Source organism: Phacochoerus africanus, chromosome 15 (assembly GCF_016906955.1).
Source record: "Phacochoerus africanus isolate WHEZ1 chromosome 15, ROS_Pafr_v1, whole genome shotgun sequence".
Classification (NCBI taxonomy): Eukaryota; Metazoa; Chordata; class Mammalia; order Artiodactyla; family Suidae; genus Phacochoerus; species Phacochoerus africanus.
In genome coordinates this window covers 108,144,623-108,171,491 of record NC_062558.1, presented here as the reverse complement: position 1 = coordinate 108,171,491, position 26,869 = coordinate 108,144,623, and the positions used below count along the sequence as shown (strand labels likewise).

Here is a 26,869-nt window from a genome sequence, read left to right as displayed (position 1 = left end):
ATGGATGAGTATTATTACAGATGAACAGGGTGTTTAATGATAAACAATTTAGCTGGAACATTCAATAATTCTTAATTTGTATTACTTAACCAAGATAGCCTTGAAAAATATAAAGGGGAAGATGACAATTCACAATCTTAGTTCTCAAGGTTGTTTAAAATACTTTTCTCAGTAGCAGATACACGAAGGAGCCAAAAATATTTGTAAGTAGAATATTAGAACAACATATGTAGCACCCTTCAACTATCAATTTTGGAAGCTGATGCACATTACTTCAAGGATATATGGAACATTTACAAAAACAATCACGAATCAGGCTACAAAACAAGGCTCAAAACACCAAAGAATTGATACCTTGGAGCATGGACCGGCATTCACGGCCAAAAGGCCAAATCCAGCCTGCCATCTGTTTTTGCAAATAAATGTTATTGGAACACAGCCATACCCATTCATTTACATAGTGTCTGTGGCTGCTTTCATACCACAATAGCAGAGTTGGGTAATTGCAACGGAGACTATGTTAACCACAAAACTTAAAATATTTGCTGTCTAACTTTTTACAGAAAAGGCTTTGGAGAATATATCCTTGAAACAGAGACATGTTAGAGATCAATGAAACACACAGAGGGGGAAATGTTTAGGGAAAAAAGTCATTCCTCTAAACAATTCAAAGACCAAAAAAGAAAGTCCAAATGGAACTTACAGAATATATCAAGGTCTAACTTTGAATTGTACATGTCAAAGGATGAGATGCAGGTGAAGAGGAAGTCAGAGAGATTTTAGTGCTAAAATAGAATATAAGAAAGATTGAAAATTAATGTGCCAAACATTCAACACAAGAAGCTGGAAAAGGATGGCTAACTGATTTGTAACAAGGGTGTTGAGACAATTCTATGGAGGAAAACCTAGTCTTTTCATCAAATGGTGCTGCTACAACTGGATATTGCATACAGAAAATGAAATTAGACCCCTACCTCACGCCATATACAAAAATTAACTCAAAATGATGAAAGGTCTAAATATAAGAGCTAAAATTATAGAACTCTGAAAGAAAACATAGATATAAATCAGTATGAGGCTGGATTAAACTGTAAAGTCATGCCTCAGAAGTACCCTGGGTTCAGTTCCAGACTACTGAGATAAAGTGAGTTGCACAATTTTTTTTGGTTTCCCACTGCATGTGAAAGTATTGTTTATATTATACTGTAGTCTATTGAGTATGCAAAAACATTATGTCTGCAAAAACAATGGACATATCTTAATTAAAAAACACCTTACTACTAAAAAAATGCCAACCATCTTTTGACAGCTCAGGGTTGCCACAAACCTACATTCTGTAAAAAAAATAAAAATAAAAAAATTTAAAAAATTACAACAAAGAAAGTGCAATTAAATGAGGTACCCCTGTAATTTATTATATTTGACACAAAAAGCATCAAAAGAAAAAAATGGACAAATTTGACTTCATCAAAATTAAAATCTTTTGTGCTTCAAGGGACACTATCATAAAAATGAAAGGACAACCTACAGAGTTGGAGAAAATATTTGCAGACTGCATATCTGACATGGTATGGTCTCCAGAGTATATAAATATAAAGTATAACCCAACAATAAAAAGACAATCCAATTAAGACATGGGCAAAGGAATTGAATAGACATTTCTCCAAAGAAGACATACAAATGACTAATAAGCACACGAAGATATACTCAACATCTTTAGCCATTAGGGAAATGTAAATCAGAACCACAATGAGACGCTACTTCATACCTATTCGAATGGCTGTAATCAAAAAGATTGATGATAGGAGTTCCTGCTGTGGTTCAGCGGTTAATGAATCTGACTAGCATCCATGAGGACACAGTTTGATCCCTGGCCTTGCTCAGTGGGTTAAGGATCCAGCATTGCCATAAGCTGTGGTGTAGGCTGCAGACATGGTTCAGATCCTGCGTTGCTGTGGCTGTGGCATAGGCCAGCAGCTACAGCTCTGATTCAACCCCTAGCCTGGGAACCTCCATATGCTGTGGGTGCAGCCCTAAAAAGCAAAAAATAAAGGATTGATGATAACAAGTGTTGGCGAGAATGTAGAAACACTGGAACCCCGATGCTTCATTATTGGGAATGTAAAATGGTACAGTTGGTAGTTCTCCAAAACATTAAACAAAGAATAGGTGTGTGCCTCAACAATTCCACACTTTGACACATATACAAGAGAACTGAAAAGATATGTCCCCACAAAAATAGGTACGTTATTGTTCAAAACTGCATTATTTGCAATAGCCAAAAAGTGGCAACAACCCCAATGTCCACCAAACTGAAGGATGCATAAACTAAGGTGGTATACCCACACGTCACATTATTATTCCTCCGCAAAAGCAGCAAAGTACTGACATGCTGTAACATGGATGAACCTTAAAAACATGCTAAGTAAAAGAGGCCAGGGACAAAAGGCCACCATGTTGCATGATTCCGTTTACATGAAGTGTCCAGAATAGGCAAATTCATAGAAACAGAAAGTGGATTCCTGGTTGCCAAGGGCTGCAGGGAGTGACTGAGAACAGATGATAGGGTTTATTTTGGTAGTAAAGAAAATGTGGAATTCTATAGCAGTGATGGTTGCACAACTTTGTGAATATACTAAAAACCACTAAATGGTACACTTTAAACGAGCTGTTATAGGATGGGGTATTATAGCAGCTATGATAGTGTGTGGATTATGTCTCAATTTTTTTTAAAAAAAGAAGCTAGAAAGGAAATATCTGTATAAAATACATGAAAATAGAATAAAATTAATGAAATAATGAAAATGAAAAGAATCAACAAAACAAAAGCTGATTTTTGGGGGGGGGAGAACATAAAAACAAAAGAGGAAATGCTCCAAGTGAGAATAGTAAGGGTTAGCAAGTAAACTTAAAACCTTAAACTATCCAAATGATAAAACAAACGTGGATTCAAGTTGCCACAGGTTTAAATGGTTCTACACACTTATCTATTCTCTTCTGTTTCTAGGGCCCTACCTTGAACTCAGAACCTTAAATAGACCCTCCATTTCTTTTCCACATTCCTCCCTGAAAGGTCCAGATCTGCCAAAAGATTCAGAAGAGCCGGGGAGTTTTATGAGGCTCTGCATTTTCCAGAGGTTTATCTTACAAAAAATTTGTTTCCCCAGCATTGCAGACTAGTTCACTTTATTTGTCATACTGGCCAAATTATTTCCAAAATTTGCAACGTGGACAGTATTTGGTCAAGGCAAGTGGCCGACTCAGCTTATGGCTGGCTGGTCTTCTCCACCAGTGACCTTGACTCTGAGAAGAAAATACACCCCTAACTTGGCTCCATCCGAGTTGTCCTGGCCACTTAATTTGTGGCTCACAGGCTGCCCTGACCCCCATGGGGTTTATTCAAGGCCTCCAACAAGCCAGATCCTCTTCTCTCATAGGCCTGGGACACTTGCTTTTGTCTCGTCTGGAAAACTACCACCTAGATTCAAACAACAGACCAAATATCCCCGATAGCAGACATGCTTTGAATATTCCCTTTCGTGGATTCATGGATAATATCCTCTTAACCATGCGCCCAGGAGGAATTAAAGCAAAGTAAATGGCAGCATGACTCTCTTGCAGATGGCAAGGAGAATGCCATGCTTCCACAGAGCCCTGGGAACTTGCATGCTGGAGCAGAGACCTTCTCTCCCCGGGTCCGAAGAGCCACAACCTCAAGGACAGAGAGGATTTGGCCGGGAGGGGTCATCCCCTACGTCATCGGAGGGAACTTCACTGGTCAGTAGCTCCAGAGGAGGCCTGCTTTGGGGCTGGGTGCTTTGTCTCCCTAGGTTGGCAGAGTCCTCCCTGGAAGGACTCAGGGGGGATGGAGATGCTGGGGCCATCGCCCCAATTTGTAAGTCATTGCACCCGTGGGGTCTGGGGCACTCGGCCTGGGGACACTGCAGTCTCTGTTGGGGCTTTGACCTCAAAGTTGGTCACCTGGTCCTGAGGCTTCATAGGGAGGTGACGTGTGACCCTGGTCTTGAAGGATAGACAGGATTTGCTCAGTGCGTATGTGAGCCGCTACACATGCTGGCTTACCTGTCCTCCTCCTGGATAAGCACCCTGAACCCCCCAACCCTACCCCCATCAGTACCCCACAGGGTAACCGGAGGGGCCTGTGAACGTACATGTCAGACCACCTGGGCCCAATCCTGGCTGTGACACTTACCAGGAGTATGCCCTGGGGCGAGTTACATAACCTCTCCATGCCTCAGTGCCTTCTTCTCTAAATGGGCATGATAATATTTTCTACCTTACAGGGCTGGTTTGAGAATTAAATGAGTGAATTTAGAAAAAGCACTTAGAATAGTGCCTGGTAGATAGTAACTAGTAATTATTTGGTATCATTATCTTTAAAATACCTACCTAAGTCATCCAATGGCATCCTATCACTATTAATGACACTGCAACTTTGACCATGGGCTCGAAGCCTCCTCCAGGCAGCCCTTGCGCCGTCTCCCGCCCAGTCCTTTATCCCTCTCTCCCCTTGGCTCCTCCTTGGCCCCTGAGCTCTAGCCTCACCAGCCTAGAGCCCCCATCATTACCTCCTCAGCACACTTGAACTTGCCCTTCTGTCAACCTGGAATGTTCTTTCCCCAGATCTTCTCTTGGCTGCCTTCTTTTTAGCATTAAGGTCTTAGGTCGAATGACATGACCACAGAAAGGCCTTCTTTGACTCCCTGGAGCTCCTTTCTCTGCCAGCTCCTCTCGCTCCCAGCACCCTGCTTTAATCTTTCCAGTACTCCCATTACTTGAAATTATTTCATTTTTTAAGTGGTCTGTGCCCAAACACTGTGGGATCTTTTTTCTGGCTGGTTTTCATTCTTTATCTCCGACACCTGGAACAAGGACTCGCAACAGACCATCACAGTTGCGCCCACCGCAGGCCTGTGGCCAGTGTTAGTTGAATGCATGAGTGAAAGGCCACAGGGAGCGGCTGCATTTTCCAGACTTTTGATGTGGATGGCATGTATAAGCTCGTCTCCTCTCTGTGGTTCTGTGACTTCTACTGTGAGAGGCATTTGCTGAAGCAGATATTCTAATCACTTGCCAAGCCACCGAAAACCACTGATGAGCAAAAGACTGTGAAGACTCTAACCGCAGGGACTTGGAGCCTGGAGAGTATGGAGCAACTCCCCTTCCAGGGAGCCACCTCGCCCTCCCTCTCTTCTTGGTGGCATCCATGCCCTTGGTTGCCTTCCACTCTTGCAGCGTTAACCCAGAGCCTCCAGTGCCAAGTCCTTAACTAGGTGCTGGTGATGAGACAATGATCAAGATATCACCCTGCCCTCAAGGCCCCCAGTCCTAAAGACAGAGAAAGAGGCCTTCTTAAAGCATTGAAAGGTAGGGATTGTCATCAGCTACTAATTTTGTTCTTTGATAGCTTAACCGTGTTCTTTCAGACCTGTTGTGCTTTTCTGGCCAAAGATTTATATGACTTTCATCAAAATTAGCTAATTTTATATAGCAAACTTTCTTTACACAGAGGTATCTACTATTCTATAATTGGTAGGATTGCTATTTTGGTGAGAACTCTATAACCAGTTTGAACTAAATAGGTCAAGATTTTCCCCCATCATGGGCAGCTAAGTTACTCTTTATGCTTCTGTGTATGTTTTGGAAAGACAACAATATGACCCCACACCATCTTCTAGGCTACAATGGGAGCCTCTCAGTGGTTGGTTGGTTGGTTGGTTTTTGCAGCAAGGTTATTCTAGAATTCAGACCTGACTCCCAGCCATCTTAGGTACTTCCTAAACAACTGTTTTTCTTGATCCTTTTCATTGCTTTTAGCAAAATTAAAACATAGTAGTCTTCTTTACTTCAGGTTGGTAGATTTTGATACGAATACCTCTTGGCTACTTATTGGTAACTATCAGTGTAGAGTTTACAACTACTTTGTTCTTGCTCCTAGACAGTTTACTTATTGCTAACTTTTTAACACATTTTTCATCAGGGAAATATGAAGGAAGGCTCAGAGAAAGTATGAAATTCATCTGTTTTCAAAGGCCTTGTGGAAAATTAGGCTTAAGGATCCCCCAGAAAACACTGAACCCCAGTGCAAAAGTAGCATGAATGTACATGCAAACAGAATTTCTAGAGCATCTGGAAATACCCTCCTAGGTATAAAATAAAATGAAGGGGTGGAACATATTGCTGGTGAGTTATTTCAAGATCCTAAAATTTCCAAATTGAATAACTTGGGTTACATCTTTTAAAGTTTAGAAAAGTATTTTCAATACAAAGAAAAAGGTGGGAAGCTGGGGACATTTTGAAAATCTATTTTTACCCTTTCTTCCAATTCACAAATCCCTACTCTTTAAATTTTGGTAATTCAGGAAAGTCGCATTGTATTCTTAGCCAGGGAAATCCTTTGTCCTAGTGCCATTTTATTCTGGGTCACTGAAACACGCTTTGATCATTGGAACAAGCTCTGTCGTAAGCCACCATACCTGTGAGCACCTAAGGACGGCAGGGTTCCATGAGTGAGGTGACGAGCACCTGCCCTGTCATTTCAGGAAGCCAGAGGGCCATTTTTAAGCAGGCCATGAGACACTGGGAGAAGCATACCTGTGTGACCTTCGTGGAGAGGACGGATGAAGAAAGCTTCATTGTGTTCAGTTACAGAACCTGTGGGTAAGTAAGTAAAAGCAAGTGCACCTCAGCAGAATCAGAGGCAGACAAGTCAGACAGCTCATGAGCCTCGAATTTCTCTCTAAAACAATTTCCTATATGCTGTAACATAGAGGAGCCCAGCATTTGTCAGAAATTCTTCTTGCCCTTAATGAACTCACAACCCAGGGACAAAGTAGGCGGGTCAAGAAGAAGAGTCTAGGATGACAGGGGTCTGGATCTCCTATCAGGAGAGCAGTTGAACGACCTAGGGATGTTTCATATGGAGAAGTGGTCCTGAACCAGTTTGGGTCCAGGGATCCCACTGAGAATCAGACGAAGCTATAGGCTCCCTCATGATGGATGTACATATATGCAAAATTCTGCGTGAAATTTTACGGGCTCCATGGGCTAAGAGACTTCCTCCAGAAAACATAACAAATAATGAGATGACTGAATTATGACTAAATTTATCTGTTATGCCCATAAGTGTAAGTCTCATATACTCTCCTACTAAAAGAAAAAGTTTCCCATATTATAGTTCAAAAACATAAACCCAGCTACATGCTGTATACATGAGATGACTGTTGAAGAAAATGATCCAAAAAACTACAAAAGGAAAAGGTAAGAAGGCAAATAATAACAAAAGAAAGCTGGCATCACAATTCTAGCTGTAGACAAGGCTTTTTGTCATTTTTGACTCTGTTTTTAAGCTCAGAAAGTGTTAAAAAAAAAAAGTGGGACACTTTATAATGAGAAAGAGTACAGGCTACAATGAGAATATAACAGTCATAAATCTTTATGCACCAAATAGCATAGCATTAAGAGTCATAAAACAAACTCCAGGGATTTCAAGGGGAAATCAACAGAAACACCACAGCAGAAGACTTTATTTCATTTCTGGCAACCCAAGTACATCAATGTCAAGTCTACCAAAAAAAAAAAAAAGGTAGAGATTTGAAGAAGACTGGAAAAATACAATTAGTAGAGTTGATCCTGTGGGTCTATCACATTCTGTAACCCGATAACACATTTTTAAAGTGCCTATTGAACATTTATAGACATTGCCCATCTATTAAGTATTAAGAACACCTAAATGAATTCTAAAGGCAGAAGTAACATTAACATATTCTCTGATTTCAAAGCAGTGAAACTGGACATGATGACATAACAATAACAGCAAAAATAGAATAAAGACTCCTGCATTACTTGATAAGTTAAAAGCTTCCTTTTTTTAACACTTAGGTCATAAAGAAGTCAGGATTAAAATTACAAGCTGTCTAGAATAATGAAAGCCCTACAATTCAAAATGGAAGAGATATGGGTAAAGCTATATCCAGAGGGAAACCTACAGCCTCAAATATCCACGTCATTAACTAAGAATGACAATGAAATATTCAATTCAAAGAAGTCAGCAAAATAGATAAATACATGAACCCCACCACCACAACAAAATAAACCTAATGAGAGCACAAGAAAATGGACAGGGTAACACATTATAGGACTAATAAAGTGTGAATTCTTTGAATTAAAAAAAAGCTATAGACAAACTACTTATTAATCTAAGACAAAAAAGTGACAGTTCAGAAAAATACAAAATCAGAAATAAAAATGGGGAAAATAACGACAGATTCAACAGAATCATAAAAGAGTACTTTACAAAACTCTAGGGCAAGAAATGTAGAAATCTGAATAATGTGTATGACTTCAGGGTAAATATAAACTGCTTGCACAGACCAGTAGCTTTGAAAGAAACTGAAAGATTGAAGGAAAAACTTTCTCCCCCACAGCACCAAATCTGGAGTTTCACAGGTGAATTCTTTCAAAACTTCAAAAAACAGATTATTCTGGGACTTTTTTTATGTGGGTTTTTTTTCCTATTTACTTTTTAGGAACTATCACAGCATTGCCACCCCAGAGTGAAAAAGATGGCACCAGAAAAAGAAAATTATAGACTCATCTAACTTATGAATAGCCATGCCAAATCCTTACTAAAATGTTGGCACAAAGAACCCAGCGGTATAAGGACAGGATAGGCTGCCAAGAAGGTTTATCTAAAGAATGTAAGACTGGTTCGATGATAGGAAAGCTATTCTCATGATTCCACAGACTGAGAGATCAAAGGAGAGAAACCATATTCGTGTCGCAGGAGATGCTAAAAAGTCATCTGCACATTTCAACATGCCTTTGTTGTTTTAAAAAAGTAATCAAAGTAATACAGGGGTAGATGTCACGGATAAATCCCTAACTCCCCCCCCCCCCACACCACACACACAGAGAAATCCATATATTCCAAAAGCCCACATCATGCTTATCGATGATGATTCTAGAAGCATTTCTGTTAGAATCAGGAACAAGTTGAAGATGGTCGTGTTCACCACAATTCTTTAATTTTGTTTTTCTAGAAATTCTAGCTGTCGTAATTAGACAAGAGAAAGAGATAAAATGAATATTCGCAGGAATAAGGTTTGGCCTGTATTGTTTAAAGCTCATGTGACATGTACCTAAAAAAAAAAAACAGAAAAATGGAGTTCCCGTCATGGCTCAGTGGCTAATGAATCCGACTAGGAACCATGAGGTTGCAGGTTCGATCCCTGGCCTTGCTCAGTGGGTTAAGGATCCAGCATTGCCATGAGCTGTGGTGTAGGCTGCAGATGCGGCTCGGATCCCGCGTTGCTGTGGCTCTGGCGTAGGCCGGCGGCTACAGCTCGTATTCGACCCCTAGCCTGGGAACGCTAGTACAGCCCTAGAAAAGCCAAAAAAAACCCCAAAAAACCAGAGACATTTGAAAAACTATCAGAAACAAAAGAAGACTCTGTTAAGGTGACTACTTTCAAAATTAATAAGCAAAAATTAATTACTTTTCCTTTAATGAAGTACTTTGATGTATTATTGTAATGGGGGAAAAATCATAGCTTTAATAGAATATAGGAGATAACATATCTAAGAATAAACTTAACAAAAAGGCAAAAATATGCCAGACCTGCCTGGTCTTTCTTCCAGACCAGAAGAAAATGCCAAAACTCTAAGGAAACTGTAAAAAAAAGATGAAAATGCATAACGTTTCTTGGTATGGAAATATCCAACATAGCAAAGATGTCAGAACTTCCTAAAACAATGTATAAAGTCATGCCATTCTGATTTAAATGTATGTATATATTTTTTAGAGCTCAAACAAATGAAATGAGAGTTTTTCTGGAGGAATGACTGTGTAGAAATAACAGAGAGGGAGGGAGGGAAAGGACAAACAGGAGTGACAGGGACAGAGGCGGGGGAGGGCAAGAGGCCTGATGTTCTATCCCGACATATAGGATATTAACATGCAAATGAATATACTAACAATCAAAATCATCTGGAACACAATAAAAATAGACATAGGGAACAAAATTTCAAATAAATAGCTTATGCAAGAATTTAGGTAGTATTTTAAATGAGTAAAAGATGGATTAGTCAGTTGGCATGTTTGAATCTTGCAATAATTAAATAGCTCATTGTGAAGAAAGTAAAGCTAAAATTAGCTTTACTTACTTAAAATTTATTTAATCAGTCTCTTATTAATGTACATTTAGGCCGACTCCGGTTTTTGCTATTTAAGCAAAGCCTCAGGGGAGAGAAAGGCAGAACAAACAAAAATACAGAAATCTGAAAAGTAGCACAAGGAAGTGACAGTGGATTTTACTTACAATCTTGGAATGTAAATGGCCTTTCTAAGCAGGACATAAGAAAATAAAGACATTACGTTAAAATTTTAAAATGCTATATGGCCAAAACACCACATAAAAAACAAAGTCGACTGAGAAATAACAAAGGGAGAAAAATATTCCTAACACGTTTGATAGTCAAAGACTTGTTCCCTCATTTACAAAGGGTTCTTATGAATTAGTAAATAAAAAGGTGGACACCACAAAAGAAAATTGGGGAAAGATTCGATCTTATAGCTCACAAGGAAAAAATATAAATGTCACATAAAACATGAAAAACTGTCCAACCTCAGTCCAGTGAAATACCGCTTTTCACCTATCAAATTGGCAAAAATCGTTTGGCAAAACCAGTGCTGGCCCAGTTGTGGGGAAATAGGACTTTTTAATATACCATTAGTGGACATATAAAAAGACACAACATTGGGGATTGCACTGTAGTAGTATCTGTCATTTAGTAGTCTCTATCACAGTGTCACATTCAGTAGCATCAAATACATATATGCTTTCATCCACTAATCCCATTGCTAGGATACCGAGAATAAGTGAGACCCCAATGGTTGTTTTGCATTTTGTTTGTTTGTTCTGTCTTTCTCTCCCCTGAGGCTTTGCTTAAACAGCAAAAACTGGAGTCAGCCTAAATGTACATTAATAGGAGACTGAAAAAAAAAAAAAAAAAAAAGGAGTTCCCGTTGTGGCGCAGTGGTTAACGAATCCGACTAGGAACCATGAGGTTGCGGGTTCGGTCCCTGCCCTTGCTCCGTGGGGTAACGACCCGGCGTTGCCGGGAGCTGTGGTGTAGGTCACAGACGCGGCACGGATCCCGAGTTGCTGTGGCTCTGGCGTAGGCCAGTGGCTATAGTTCCAATTAGACCCCTAGCCTGGGAACTCCATATGCCGAGGGAGCAGCCCTAGAAAAGGTAAAAAGACAAAAAAAAAAATAGGGGACTGATTAAATAGATTTTAATACTATGTTGCTTTGACAGAAAAATTAGAGAGATTTACATATGCTATTATAAAGAGATCTCTAAATTAAGGAGGAAAAAAGGCAAGATGGACAAAGTACATGGTGTATTTTGTAATTAAAATTCATATATAGGTATATAGATGTATTACATTTTCTTGAAGAACTGTTAACTATAGTTATCTTTGGAGCCTTAATACTTAAAACTCTTGCAATACGGGCATGTATTTTTTAAATGTTTTATACAAATTAAATGCGTGGTGGGATTATGGGCCATTTAAAATTTTTTATACCTTGCTACATTAGGAATAATGAATGTATATTTTAAAAGTAATTATGCCCAGAAGGGGAGTCATCGCTGAAGCTCCTCTGATAATAGCATAAAGACTCATGTCTGGGAGTTCCCTTGTGGCACAGCATCGTCATTGCCGTGGCTTGGGTTGCGTGATGTGGCGCAAGGGTTCAATCCACGTCCCAGGAACTTCCACATGCCACGAGTGCAGCCACCCTCCAAAAAAAAAAAAAAAAGATTCCTGTCAGCCAGCTCCTTCCATTGTCTCCTCCTTGTCATCAGAGATGTGTGGCCCAGACTTGAGGGTAGAAGGGTGGGGGAGGGTATTGCATGGGGGAGGGTATTTGCATTTTTCCTGGAAGAAAGGCCCTATCTTTCTTCAGATTTTCCGGTGGACCCATGACCACCAAAAAGGTCAGGAACCATTTTTCAAGGGAAGTCCTGTTTTGGGAGGGAAGTTGAATAATGAGATTGTTTTCAGCTCTCAAAGTCTGTGTTTCTTTTAGACACACACACACACACACACACACACACACAAATGCACACACACGGAGGGAGGGGCGTTAGACTCTTGCCATTCCTTGATCTGCTGACCTGGGTATTTCTGCGATTGTCCAGCTGTTGTTCCTATGTTGGGCGCCGCGGAGGAGGCCCGCAAGCCATATCTATTGGGAAAAACTGTGACAAATTTGGCATTGTAGCACACGAGCTGGGCCATGTGGTCGGGTTCTGGCATGAACACACCCGGCCAGACAGAGACCAGCATGTCACCATCATCAGAGAAAACATCCAGCCAGGTAAGGAGTTTGTATGGAGACTAGAAGCCACCGGTCAGGCAGGTGGCATCCATGGGGTCAGAGGAGAGTGGAGAGGGGGTTGCTGGGAGCTGACCACCACTCATCCGTAAGTACGGAGGCCTTTGTCACCAGCACTGTCTGTCTGTGGCCCTTTCAGAGCTGGTAGGTTGAGCAGACGTGAAATGACTTTCCGTGTTGTAAAGGACAGTGAAACCCTAACAGGAACAGAATCGATCAAAACAATGTTGCAGCATCAAAGCTGATAAGCCAATAAAAAGAGTTGTCCTGGTTGCTTTCCAAAGACTCATTTTGGCTGACCTAGGCAACACATATTTTTGACACTGAAACATAATTTGAACACAAGTACAAGGGAAAAAAACACTATGTCTGCCTATCCCGAGACAGAGAAAGTGTCTAGATTTTTAAAAAATATCTCCTCCTGTTAAACAGTTTTATACAGCCCTTCATACTGAACGTGAACGTGGCTGGTTGAACAATATGGTTGCCTTAAAAGTGCTTTCGAAAGTCTGAATTGTGAATTTGGGATTGAACTTAACTCTTGGATTTGCTTTCTTGTGTCCCTTTAATAGCAAGATTAGAGATTTTTAACAAAATATTTTTTGCGCAATCAGGTTGATCACTAACCTGTATATAAACTTAGTTTAAGAGTTTTGCGTGGATTTTGAGAGGGGTCTTGGCTGGTGGGGCTGGGACAACATAGGGCTGTTCTAAATTTTAAGCTTCCAATCTATTAAAAAAAAAAAACAGAACCACCACCAAGCCTGTCACTTGAGTGACTGGGCTAACAGAGCTCTCGGAAGTTGCTATGGGCCCTCCTTCTCCCCTCTCTGCCTCCTTTCAGGTGCCTGCCTTGGTTTTCAAAGGCCTTAACAGAGTGTTGTGTCACAGGTCAGGAGTATAATTTCTTAAAAATGGAAGCTGGGGAAGTGAGCTCTCTGGGAGAGACGTACGACTTTGACAGCATCATGCACTACGCCCGGAACACCTTCTCAAGGTCGGAATCTATGCTTATGCCTCGTGTGTGTTATACTATGCCTGCCGCAGGCTTGGGTCGGATTCCTGGAGGTCTGCGGAGCACGGGTCTCTGCATGTTCCTAGCACAGTTGGCATGTCTGTCCTTGAAATACAGTGGCCTCTGGGCTGCAGTGAAATATAATCTAATCAGGTTCCCGCTAATAAGATTGAATCCCATTGTGAAGCTGGTGTTCCATCATGCCCTAGTGTCACAAGCAGCAAACTGGAAAGGGGAAATTATGGAGAGGTTGGCCAGGATAATAACTTAGAGGCTCTGTGTAAAATCTCCAGTGGGTAGGGGTATCTTCTAAAGTGCGTCCTTGGTGTAAGCATGGTGGCACTTACCAGTTCTCCTAGACTGTGCCAGAGCTGGGGAGGCGGTAAATTGTGGATTTATTTTATTTTATTTTATTTTATTTTATTTTATTTTATTTTATTTTTTAGGTCCGTACCTATGGCATATGGAGGTTCCAAGGCTAGGGGTCCAATCAGAGCCACAGCTACCGGCCTACGCCACAGCCACAGCCACAGCAACGCAGGATCCCAGCCACAGTAATGCGGGATCTGAGCCACGTCTGCGAACTACACCCCAGCTCATGGCGACGCCGGATCCTTAACCCACTGAGTGAGGCCAGGGATCGAACCTGCAACCTCAAGGTTACTGGTTGGATTCATTTCTGCTGCGCCACAAGGGGAACTCCATGTGGGTTCATTTTAGAGGTGAAGAAAATGAGACTCCAGCCAGCTCGAGGGTGCACGGGTAGCTGGGGTCAGAATAAGAACAAAGATTCAGGTCTCCTGCCTGCTAGTCAGGCATGATGGTGACTGGTGTCCCCAAGTGTGTCCAGAGCAGATATTTACAGCTGGCATCAGCAGGATCTGTTTTGATGAGTTAGTGCTGTGCTGGACATGGTGCTAAGTATTTTCCACATTGCCCTTGCTTCTAGATCATCTAAATCTTTTCTATATAGAAGTTTTCCCCCGCTAGTCCCAGTTTTGTAAATCTTTCCACTCTTGCATTAAAGGAGATACAGGGCAAATGTTTTCTCTCTTGGAATTTTTTCCCCAGTCTCTTCTTAAAAGCAGCTTGTTTGCTTTTTGTTTGTGCCTGCGTGTATTTATTGAACCATTAGAAAAAGATATGAGGTGATCCCCAATATATATGAGAAACAAAATAGGTGAGGAATCTTGGGAATGGGGGAGGGAGAAATTAAGGCCAAGTAGCTGAGTTGAAGCTTGGAATCAATTTGGGATTCAGAATATAGGCCATAAAGTCATGTCCCTTTTGTTGGGGTTGGCAGCAAATCCTGCTCTATGTTTCCTAGCAAGTCACAGGAAAGAAGGAGACAGTCCAATTCATGAGTCTCTATGTCCATAAAGAGCAAAAGAAACTTCAGGAGCCACACAGCTCTTGCGAGTAGAATGGAAACTATTTACCCAGGCTGCTTGGCTCTTGGGTAAGGCTGCTGAAAGCATCCTGTTGATGCAGTCACAGAACCCTGGGACAGATGCTCCAACCCTCAGCCTCCCAAGTTCCTCTGGCCACACAGCTGGGTTAATTATGATCATCCTTTACCCAGGCCGGAGCTCTCTGGAGCTCTAACGGGTGGAATTTGGTTGAAGTCAGCATCTCTGAACAGCTGGCACAGGAGCGACCTGCCCTGTTCTCTTTACTCTTCTCCTGGCTCTTTCTCAGAAGATATAGAGGGCGATGCGATGTCACGAAGAGACCACTGACCTGAGAGTCAAAGGCTGGATTCCAGTCCCAGTTCTCCCACGCACCTTGCGGTTGAGGGAGCTCTAGACAGTAATTAGGGGCAGCGGCGAGCAGGGTCAAGTCCCCACCTCCCTGGACCTCTCTTCCCTCAAGAAAGAGTTGGACTAGATGTTCCGGAGCCCTTCCAGCTCAAACATTTCATGGGGGCAGGGGCCCTCACCCTTGGCATATGGAGGTTCCCAGGCTAGGAGTCAAATTGGAGCTGCAGCTGCCGGCCTACGCCACAGCCACAGCAATGCTGGATCTGAGCTGCTTCTGCGACTTACCCCACAGCTCATGGCAATGCCGGATCCTTACCCCACTGAGGGAGGCCAGGGATCCTCATGGATCCTAGTCGGATTCGTTTTCACTGCGCCCCAACAGGAACTCCTGGCTCAACATTTCATACTGTAATTTCTTAATTGGAATGGGTGAAGGATTGACGGATATGGTCACGCTCATGGCCATGTGGAAATCTAAGCCTTCTTCATCCACGCCGGGAAACTAAGGCATTGAGGGACCTACTGTGGGGGCTATGGGAGGCGGGGTGAGCACCCCACTCTGCGCGTGTTGCAGGTGGGATGCTTGTGTGTGGAGCTGGGCTGACTCAGGTGTGGGAAACACTGCGGGGAATAGCTAGCCTGCGTCACGTCAGCCCCAGGGGTAGCAGGCTACTAAGTAGAGCCAAAGTATTGATCTTTTTAGGGAATCAGGGTCAAATTGATCCAAGGGAGAAGTTTGTACCTGGAGTCTTGTTTTTATAACTGTCAAAAGTCTTTGAATTGCTTTATAACTCATCTATTACTTATTCTTACACATTTATTAATATTTATCTGTTGTACTTCCCTCTCCCTCGCTAGACTGAATCCCTTTTTTTTTTTTTTTTTGCTTTTTTTAGGGCCCGCACCAGCGGCATATGGAGGTTCCCAGGCGGGGGTCGAATTGGAGCTACGACTGCCGGCCTACATCACAGCCACAGCAACGCCAGATCTGAGCCACGTCTTCGACCTACACTGCAGCTCATGGCAACACCAGATCCCCAACCCACTGAGCAAGGCCAGGGATAGAACCTGCGTCCTCATGGATACTAGCTGGGTTCATTAACCACTGAGCCACGATAGGAACCCCCGAGACTGAGTCTTGGAGGATAGAGACTGTCATTCTCTTCTAGTCCCCAGCACCCACCACAATCCCTGGCACAGAGTAGTTGTTCAATAAGTATTTGTCAAATGAATAAGTTAATGAATGAGTCAGAGGAGGCAGGGAGATCCTCAGGGCTGGGGACTAGGTGAGGGAAGAGGTGTCCATCATCCCCAAGGCATGGCTCCCCACTGTGCAAATACAATGTCATTCATTAAGGAGAATCTGCACGTATCTACTAGGCAGGACATTCTGGATGAATTGCTATTAATGGGTGGTTGAAACTGTATTGCCTTCTGTGTCTCTGATGTGCCTGATACCGTGCAAAGCTCTGAAGCCAGGGGCCAGGGTAAGAATGCAGATGGACTGTCTTCTGGTGCCAGCATTTCTTTTCTTGTCTTTCCAGGAAAACGTTCTTTATTTTTTCTCTGTGATTTCTAACCCATAATGCCATCCCTTTTGCCCCTCAGGAGATAGCCATTTTAATATTGTAGTCAATGGAAAGCATTTTATTAGCACAGACCCATGGAAACCCGTGGACCAAGCCCGTGAAATAATAGTTCCCCATCAAAAGTGTCCCTAGAAGGGAGGTTGGCCGGGGGGCAGCACGCGGGTGCCATGGGTGGCTGGGTGAGCGCAGAGCAGAGGAGGCTTGGGAGGGAGGCAGACTTTCCCTTCTGCTACCACGAGGTTATCTATTGTTGCGGAACAATCCACCCCCTTAACTGTTTATATAACAACTTATTTTTGGTGACATTGTGGGTCCTTCTGAGGTGTTCTTCTCTGGTCTTGCCTGTGATCACTCCTTTGGCGGTGCCATTCAGTTGGACGATGACCAGTGCCAGGTCGGGCCATTGTGCCACCTGTCCACTGGGGCCCCTCGGTTCTCCTCCATGCGGCCTCCCATCCTCTAATGAGCTAGTCTGGGCTTTTCACCATGTGGGAACTCAGAGTTCCTAGAGGGTAAGCTGGGAAACTGCAAGAAGACCCAGTCTCCAGAACATGCATGACCTCACCTCTGTCACAACCTGTTGGCCAGAGCAAGGCACAAGGCCAGCCCAGATTCAAGTGATGAAGAAACAGATTCTACCTCTTAATGGGAGGAGTAGCAACTTCACGTTGCTAAGGGATGTGGCTACGAGGAGGCATGGGTTCGTTATTTTAACCATCTACCCCAGCTACCCTCACACCCTCTGCCCCAGAGTTGAGCGTGGTTTCGGCAAACCTGTTTTGTACCATTGCCCTCTGCCAATTTTCTGCACGGATTTTCAGAAAATGACTTTGTTCAGTGGGGGTGTTTAGCAATGGCATCTTTCTCAGGGCGTCTTCCTCCCTGACTCTGCGTCAGTCCTCTTGATCACACATCCCCTGGAGCTGGTCTTCACCGCATCTCTGTTTCTTTAAAAGAGCAGAAAATGGCCTCTAGAACATTTGTTCATCTCGGGGGCAAATGCTGCTTCTGCTGATGGGAAACCCAGGCTTCGTGAGTCTTTACGATTGAGCTGTCTTCTTCCAAGTTTATTCCCCCTAGTTTATTGTGGTTCCTCCCTCCTCCCCTGAGTTGGACCCAGGCTGTGGGGAATGGTGTCTTTGGAGGCTTTGTTGGGCAAGAGTCCAGGAGATGAGGCGATAGTTCTCTGGTCCAGGGGCTTCTTTGTTTGGAGAACTCAGGGCTGACAGTTTTATTCCTTAAGGGCATCTGCCAAACCTTTTCTTAGTTTAGCAGAATGTCAATGCTAAGAGTTGCCCTACATAAAAGGGGGGTTGTAATTGCAGCAGTTTACACAGGGACGTCTCTCACAGTAAACATCTTCCAGAGCCCACCGCTGTGCTGACGGCTTGGGGACGTGTCAGGGAGGGGGTCTCAGCCCATAGAGCCAGCTGAGTGTGAGCCAAGGTTGTTCCTGCCGCTTTGGTTTTTAAAGTCTCCAATCTTCCAAACTCTAGTGTGTATCTAACGTGCATTAAGACCCATTTCTTGGGTGGTGGGAAACACTGGCTGGAGGGAGCAAGATGCCAGGAGGCAGGCTCCAGGCCTGCTTGCATTCAGTCCCAATGCCAGCTCCCCATCCCTAGCTTTGTACTCGGGGTGAGTCCTTTAGCCCTGCAGGCTTGGTTTTCTCACCTATAGCAAGGAACCCTCGTAACAATGGCACCTGCTTCCTAGGGTGTTCTGAGGATTAAATGAAATGATGCATTTAAAGGGTCCAGCCAGGGTCCTGTGAACACCAGCAAGTGTGCGTACACGCTCTCTGCACAGCGGGCTGCTGGCCCTGTCGCCGACACTGCATAGTCTTCTGCAGGGTCAGTTTGCCTGAGTTGCCAAGAGCTTGCACGGAGCCTCACATTTTGTGCAGCACAGGGTCTTTCTCCAGGGAAGTAAAAAAACAATTACAAGCAAACACATTTTATGTTAGGGCAGAAATACCCATTTTTGAGTTCATAGGTGATTGGATTTAGAGCTGCTTGTAGAGTTTCTCACTAGTAGTTTCAAACTGGGTGAGGTCAGTGAGGGAGAACAAAGACTCCACCAAAGTTTCTTTAAAGGACCCAGAGATGAGGCAGCAGGAACTAGTGAGGCACAGGCAGGGATGAGCAGCGATGAAAAGGCTGGGGAGAGCAGTGATGAAGAGGTCATTGGCAGATGATCCAGGCTCCCATGTGCCAATGTTGGAAAGAAAGTGAGCCTGAAATCTGACTTAGGAAAAGAGTATATACAAACACAAAAATGGAGAAATGAGGATAATATCTATTTTCCAAGGTAGTGCAGAACTTAGGGAGAAGGAAATGTTGGAAAGAGAGACAGAAAAGAGAAAGTGGAGACCAGCTAATAATTAGATACCAAGCATTTTTGCACTTCCTTTTTAGTACAAATAGCTATTTTGCGGAGTTCCCGTAGTGGCTCAGTGGTTAACAAATCTGACTAGCATCTGTGAGGATGCAGGTTCCATCCCTGGCCTTGCTCAGTGGGTTAAGGATCCGGAGTTGCTGTGAGCCGGGGTGTAGGTCGCAGATGCGGCTCGGATCCTGTGTTGCTGTGGCTGTGGCGTAGGCTGGCAGCAACAGCTCCGATTCGACCCCAGCCTGGGAACCTCCATATGCTGCAGGTGTGGCCCTAAAAAAAAAAAAAGAAAAGAAAAGAAAAGAAAGCAATAAAATAAAATAAAAGTAACAATAGCTATTTTGCAAAATCTTTTGATGCCAGTATCCCATCTTGACTGTGTAAGTTAATTCAGGAAGCATTTCTTGAGGTCTGCTATGCTTCAGTCCCTAAGGGCAGAAATGAAGGACCCAGACTTTCTGCTGGATGAACTTAGTGTTTAGCAGAGAAGACAATTACCATGACACCAAAAAGAAAGAAAGGAAAAAAAAAAAAACAGTATAATAAGTAGAAGCTAGACAAATAAGACCCAGAAGAGGGAATAGAAAGGACTCAGGGAAGGGAGTTCCCCTAACGGCTCAGCGGTAATGAACCCAACTAGTATCCATGAGGACGTGGGTTGGATCCCTGGCCTCGCTCAGTGGGTTAAGGATCTGGCCTCGCCGTGAGATGTGTAGGTCACAGACGTGGCTCTGATCCTATGTTGCTGCAGCCACAGCTCCGAGTTGATCCCCAGCTTGGGAACCTCTATATGCCGTGGGTGCGGCCCTGAAAAGACAAAAAATGAATAAATAAATAAAAATTTAAAAAACAAAGTCTCTGTTTAAAAAAAAAAGCCACAAGGAAAAGAAAGAGAAAGGGCTCAGTGAAGACTTTAAAGAGGGAAAACCATCTGATGGGGTTTTAGAGAATGAACAGGAGTTTGCTGCTTGTCAAGAAGATGGGAGGAGGGCAGCCCTGGCAGAGGACCCTTATTGAAGGGCATGTTGGGTGCTGGCAGGAGTATGAGGTTGCTTCTGATAATGAGTGCGGTGGAGGCATCAGGAGAGGAAGGCAGAAGCCTCAAGCCACAGGCCTGGAGATCTAGGTGCTGATGAAAAGCCAGTGAAGGCTTCTAAGAGGAGTGGGCACATGCCTCTTGCATTTCAGGATGATCGCATTGCAGCATAACACGAGGAGCAGAGGCAGCTGCATCTACAGCAGGGAGGCCAGTGGAGAAGCTACTGAAAGAGTTCAGGACCGGGACACAGATGGCTAAGGCAATGGTCTGGAATGAGGAGGGCATGGATTCAAAGGCTGTATGGATGGTGCTGTGGACCTGATTTCCTGCTTTGGCAAAGGAGCAGGAGAGACGGAGTTCCTGCTGTGGTGCAGTGGGTTAAGAATCTGCCTGCCTCAGCTTGGGTCGCTGCAGAGGTGCGGGTTTGATCCCGGGCCCAATGCAGTGGGTTAAGGGATCCAACATAGGTCACAGCTGCGGCTCGGATTCAGTCCCTGGCCCAGGAACTTCCATATGCTGTGCGTGCAGCCATTGAAAAAGAAAAGAAAAAAGGACCGGAAGGGAATGGACAGAGCCAAGGGCACCTTCGGATTCAGTCTCAGGAGGCAGGTTCGTGGAAGGAGCAGGAGAATGGAACGTGTTAGGTTTTGGAGGAGTTGGTTTTAAGAGCTCTGCAAGATAGCACAGTAGAGGAGTCACTAGACATCTGTCTTAGCAGAAGGTTCTAGGGCCAGAATCAGAATTAGCTGTCAGCCTCTAGGTGTTGGTTAAAACCCAAAGGAGCAGGTGGAGCAGGAGAGAAGAGGGAGAGGGCACAGACCCAAGGGACGGCACTCCCGGAAAGCGGAAGAAGCGGATCCCAACTTACTGCCCAGAGAGAGCAGTGCCTTGGGAACCAGGGAGAAGGGAGGCCAAGTGGGAGTGGAGTGGGGGTGGGCAGAGGTGGCAGCGCCGCAGAGAGGGCAGGTGAGGTTGACAAGGGCGCGTGCCACCTGCCAGTTGGCGGGGACTGGTGACCACTGCTGATGTGATCGGGTTGCAGCTGGATCGAAGAGTGAAGGAGAGGTAGGCAGCAGACAGGGAATGGAGACAGTCTTTCCAGAAATGTGGTTAAGAAGGGACAGAAAGGAATAGAGTGGTAACCAGAGAAGGTATCCCTTCAAGAGAAGGCCCTCCCCTCCAGGGGAGGTCCCAGCCCTGGGAGTCTTGGAGCAGTGTGGGAGGCTCGGGCAGGGGGTACCCCACACCTACAACATTAAGGTGTGAGTAGGGCCGGTCCTCAGCCAGGCATCCTGGTGAACATTTGTCTGCTTTGCTCATTTGAGAGTTCGCACTCACATCGGTACAGAATAAGATGTGAAGTTAGAAGGGGCTCCCACGACCATCGAGGCCAAGGTCTTTTCGTTCCGAGGGGTGAACTGAGGCACAGCGAGGAAAGGGACTGGTCCAAGCTCAGCCAGGTGGCAGAGTGAGGCGTTACATAGAAACCTCTGGGGCCAGAGCTTTCCTGGCTACCTCCTGTCCTTTGCATTCATCTCATTTTCCATCTGATTTTCTCTCTTGCCAGCAAGCGCCTCCCCCCACACTCTGGACTCCTTTATTCACCAGCTCATCAACCAGCGCTTGCTGACCGGCCCCTGAGAATCTCACACTGTACTGGTTCCCAAGCTCTCTCTGGAGCCTCTCCAAGACTTTGCCATGTTCCATGCTGCCCGCTGCACACCTCCAGAGGGCGCCACTCACGTGGTCGCCTCTCTGAACACTGCTCCCTGCATTTGGGCAGTGGACCTGTCAGGGGCTTTGTGGAAATGCTCGGTACTCAGGGCCATGGGGCTAGGGCATATTTTTAAACTTGGCAGAGTTGTTTTCCCACTGGAAAGTGAGCAGGCAGCCAATGCGATGGGACGCTAACATGCCAGCCCGAGGGAAGGCAGCCTCTTCAGTCATGCCAGCCTGGGTTGAGCAGGCCAGGGGGTAGGAATGTTGACGGGAAATGAAGAAATGAAGACTCAATCCCCGCCCGGGTGGCCTGACAGCCTTGACTTTTCATTCTCCTTTCTCTCTCTCTTCTTCCTGTAGAGGAGTTTTCTTAGACACCATCCTCCCCCGTCGAGATGACAATGGCGTCAGGCCAACCATTGGCCAGCGCGTGCGGCTCAGCCAGGGAGACATAGCCCAAGCCAGGAAGCTGTACAAATGCCCAGGTAACTGTGAATGGAACACAGGGCTTCCATGGCCTCCCTAGTGCCCATCGCGACAACTCGACTGCCACTTGCAAACAGCTCCGGTGCTGGGAAGACAACTTGGGGGACGTGAAGAGTCCTTGGCAGCTATAATTCCCAGTGTGCTCCTTTTAGGAGGTGCTAGACAAGGCAGAAAGTCCAAACAGTGGAGGGATTGCAAGTAGTGAAGCAAGTAATAGGTCTTTGAGGCCATAGCATAACTTGCGGGAAGCTTGGGGATGTTCTGGCAAAGCCCTGATGTTCAGAGGAGGAAGAAGGCACAGCGGAGCAGCAGTGGACAGCAGGGCACTGTGGTCTGCCTCCCATCGTGGTAAAAGTGCTCTCCTTTCAACCGGAGTAGGGCATGTGGGTTTGGCAAAAACAAGAACCAAGCATTTTGCAGACAAGCAAAGGGTGAAGGAGAAGGTTTGGGGGAAGGTAGAAGCCAGCTTCCCAAACACTGGAAGGCCGGGGGCGTCTCGGTGCTGTAAATGAGGTCATGGCTATGGTCTTGGGCTCTCTTGGCTGTCCAGGGTGCTGGTCAGTGGCCAATATGCTGCCATTGGAGACCAGACAGTACACCGGATTCAAGCAGATGTCTGCCTCTCTGACAGTTGAGAAGCCCCTTCCCCTTGAGTTTGCCTTCTCTGCTCCCGTCTCCTTGGCTTCAGCATCATCACAACCCCTGCTGCCCTGGAGGGAGCACACGTTGGCCCCTTTAAGCTCCTGAGCCTCGGTGCAAAGCACTCATGTACAGCAGCCAAGCTTCTACCAGTGATGGGAGAGAAGGCAATCCAGTGGTTGGGGAAGGAAGAAGGAAATTCCATTACCAACAGGTCCAGTAATCTGATAGTCTTTTCCAAACTCCCCGACCAGACACATGGTTTGATCATGCAACAGACTATTTGAAATAAAGGGCCATCTTAGAAAATTGAACTTTCACTTTTTTTTTTTTTCAGCCACGCTGCGGGCAGGACACACTCCCTCTCAATGCCATGGCCATGTTCCGCCCCTAAGGGATGGCAGGGCTGGTGCTGCTTCCCTCCCATGCTGCTGTTCTGGGAGGACCGCCAACCTCTCCTCACCCGCCCCACGCCCCAGACCCTCTGTGTCCTGAACCTGAGCAGAAAAGGCCTGTGGCTGCCCCAGCTCGTATGCAAAGGACCGTGTGGGACTGCTCCATCATGAAACTCTAGGAAATATGTCCACCCAGTTCTTAGTCATCTGGGGGCATGTTAGAGCTGAAATACAGGCCACACATATCATATAACCTTGCTGAATTGAGAGAGAAACCCTAGCGCAGTCCCTGGGAAATGCTATAGTATTTATTTAGTTATAATGTATATGCCTCTTTCTTCCCAAAAGGATTGGAGGCAGCTGGTAAATACCGTGGAGCCCTGCAGTAATGTATCGGTTCTTGCAGAATGTTGATGATTATTCTAAAATAATTTCCATGAACCCTCGGGGGGTGTCGACTGCTGGGCATAATCCTCGTGATGCCTGGCAGTTGTTGGGTAACATGATCTCAAAGCCCTGATATGCAGGATTTCCTGAGGCTGATGATGGGCCGTCCTCCAGCTCTCCCTTCCTGCAGCTCCCCAAACGGCATCTTCAAGTAGTTTCAAGTGGTGACTGCAGATCGAGCGTGGTTGAAAGAAGGTTCAGCGCAGAGGCTGAATCACATGTAGGAACAGAGGTGCAAGGATGCGTGAGAGGAGGGCCCCTCTGCAAATGAATGTCCCTGTCTTTGGGGTCTGATCCCTCGAGGTGAGGGGATGTGAAACCAGAAGCTTCCAAGCTAAGTCATACAGTTTCCTCTTTTTGGGGAGGACAAATCAGGGGGAATATTTTTCACAGAGAGAAGGACTAGGTTCTAGACTCCAGGCAGCCCACACACATTCAAGCCTGCCGTAGAATTTTCCAGCTTCCCGTGCCTCTGGGCAGTTCCCTCTGTTTTCTTGACTGTTCCATAGCTCTCTCAGAGGTGGGGAGCAGGAAAAGAAGAGACAAGATTCAGACTAACCGCTGACATAAGTTTCAAAGTGTTTTTCTTTTGGCTTCACCTGCTTGCACTTTTGCATTCTCTCTGCCACAGATGTCTGCTTGTAGGAGCCAAGCTGCCCTGATCCAATCTTTTTAACAGCAGACGATTTCATTAACCCTCTAGGTCAGTCCTACCCATTTCACAGATAAGAAAATCAAGGCCCAGCAAAACTGGGACCTTGCCCACCACCACACAGCCAACTGGAAAGCTGAAATTCAAACCCAGCTCTAGGCTGGGTGCAATCCTGAGTGCCTCAGAAGAAACCCCCAAGGTATCCCTTTTTGGTCCCCAGACCTGATTTTTGCTTTTATGAGCCAGAAAAATGGCAGTCTTCTTGACACGCTATTTGCCAAGGTGTTCTGAGGGTTTTGACTGGTGAGGGAGCAAACGGCTCATCAATCCTGCCCAGGGAGCCGCTTGGGTGGCAGGTGTGTGCAAGTGCCTGAATCACACTTGTCGTTTTGCTTGTGCAGCGTGTGGGGAGACCCTGCAGGACACAACGGGAAACTTCTCTGCGCCTGGTTTTCCAAATGGCTACCCCTCTTATTCCCACTGCGTCTGGAGGATATCGGTCACTCCAGGGGAAAAGGTAGGTGTGAAACCCCCTCAGGAAATGACAACGTGTTCTTTGAGTTGAGTGAGGTGTGAGGAATTAGTATTATTACTAACAGCAGGATAACAGCTGCTGTGAGCACCCACTATGTGCTAGTCACACTGTGCAAACTTGCTTAACATTCATTATTTCAGGACTTTTCCACCAATCTCCCCCACACGGATGGAGGCCCCTGTACTAAATGTCTGCAGGAGTTTTCAGTCAAGTTCACGGTTTGTAAAACAAAGTAGGCTCTACCCTCCTTCCTTGATAAATACACCATCAGGATGCAAGGAAGGCAAGGATCCATTTTAGAATTTCTTGACACCTCAGAGTGCTGGGGAGAACTCGCCCCAACTGGTGCTCACCCTCCTTCCCATCTCAGCCCCAGTTCCATCTAGAAGCATCCAGGGCGACACCCCAGCCCATGGTCCCAAGCACCCTCCACTCCTACCTGTTCCCCTGTTCCCTGAACTCCAGCAGCTGTTCCCCAGCTCCTGCTCTAGTGAAGGTTCCCTGGCCAGATGTGCCATCCCTCATCTCAGGAGGATGGACCCAGGACAGAGGTCCTGGCACCCTCTGGAAGTGGCTTCAGGGAATTCCAGAGTTCCGGGTAGAGGTGCAGTCTAGGAGCTGGGAAAACTCTGGGTGGGCACCTTCTTTTTGGTTCTGAAGATTCCATGACCCTCTAAAGCTGAGCCCCCAGGGCTGGGGGCTCTCTTTCCTGGTCCAAGGATAGTATATTCTTGACCCTCTGCAGGGTGCATCCCCTTATATCCATTATATGAACAGGGAATCTGAGGCTCAGACATCTTTAAAAATTGCCTGCATTCGCAGGAAGACATAGAACTGGGAACTGGGACTTCCGATCCTCGAAGCTTGATTTTTGTCTCTACACCTTTTTGCAAACTCCAGCGTTCTTCAAGTTGTCTCAAGCTAGATGCTATTTTTTTTTTCTTTTTGCCTTTTCTAGGGATGCTCCCACGGCATATGGAGGTTCCCAGGCTAGGGGTCGAATCGGAGCTGTAGCTGCCAGCCTACACCACAGCCACAGCAACGCGGGATCCGAGCCGCATCTGTGACCTACACCCCAGCTTATGGCAACACCGGATCCTTAACCCACTGAGCAAGGCCAGGGATCGAACCAGCAACCTCATGCTTCCTAGTGGGATTCGTTAACCACTGAGTCACGACGGGAGCTCCAGTGCTGCTACCTTTGAAATGTCCTCTCTGCCCTGTGGGTCTAGCTCCCTATAGTCATCCTTCTCATGGCTCGTCTCACAGTATCATGACTGCTGGCTTATTTGGCTGCCCCCCCCACCCCCAAACCCTAAACTCATTGAGTGCAGATGTGGTTCACCCCCCAGCACCCAACGCAGCCCCTGACACAGAGTCACACAATAAGTATTTGTTGAATGGATGTGTGGATGGATGAGCAGCTGAATGAAAAACTTCTAGGTGGGGGTGCTATGGGGGAAGTTAGATTTTCAGGTACCTGTAGCCAATCTTCAAATACTCCTAATTTATCACATTTAAAAAATGTCCACTTAGATGTTAACTAAAACATATTACGATAACTAGAAAGAAGTAATGGCTAGGAACACTCGTGAACATTTTCAACAGGCTGGGCACTATTCTCAGCATATTGTGTGGAGTCTCTCGTTTAATCCTCACAACGACCTCATGTGACAGGTCCATTACCGCAGTCCATTATCACTTTATAGGTACGGAAATGGACTTGCTAAGGCTGCTCAGTTTGTTGCAGAGTTGGGACTCGACCCCAGGCAATTT

The 26,869-nt window shown here is 45.4% G+C and overlaps 1 protein-coding gene across 3 annotated transcripts in view; it reads left to right on the top strand.

The window, feature by feature from the left end:
* TLL2 (tolloid like 2) overlaps positions 1-26,869 on the top strand; it is a 148,383-nt gene that overhangs the window by 82,174 nt on the left and 39,340 nt on the right. For 2 of the 3 annotated variants that reach the window (XM_047761818.1, XM_047761819.1), the window contains 6 exons: positions 3,622-3,777; positions 6,564-6,681; positions 12,230-12,408; positions 13,318-13,423; positions 22,300-22,424; positions 24,960-25,075. In XM_047761818.1, coding sequence (XP_047617774.1) covers positions 3,622-3,777; positions 6,564-6,681; positions 12,230-12,408; positions 13,318-13,423; positions 22,300-22,424; positions 24,960-25,075 — 800 coding nt within the window. Of the gene's footprint in view, positions 1-3,621; positions 3,778-5,291; positions 5,389-6,563; positions 6,682-12,229; positions 12,409-13,317; positions 13,424-22,299; positions 22,425-24,959; positions 25,076-26,869 lie in introns of those variants that run through there. The other variant, XM_047761820.1, reaches the window with a different exon arrangement.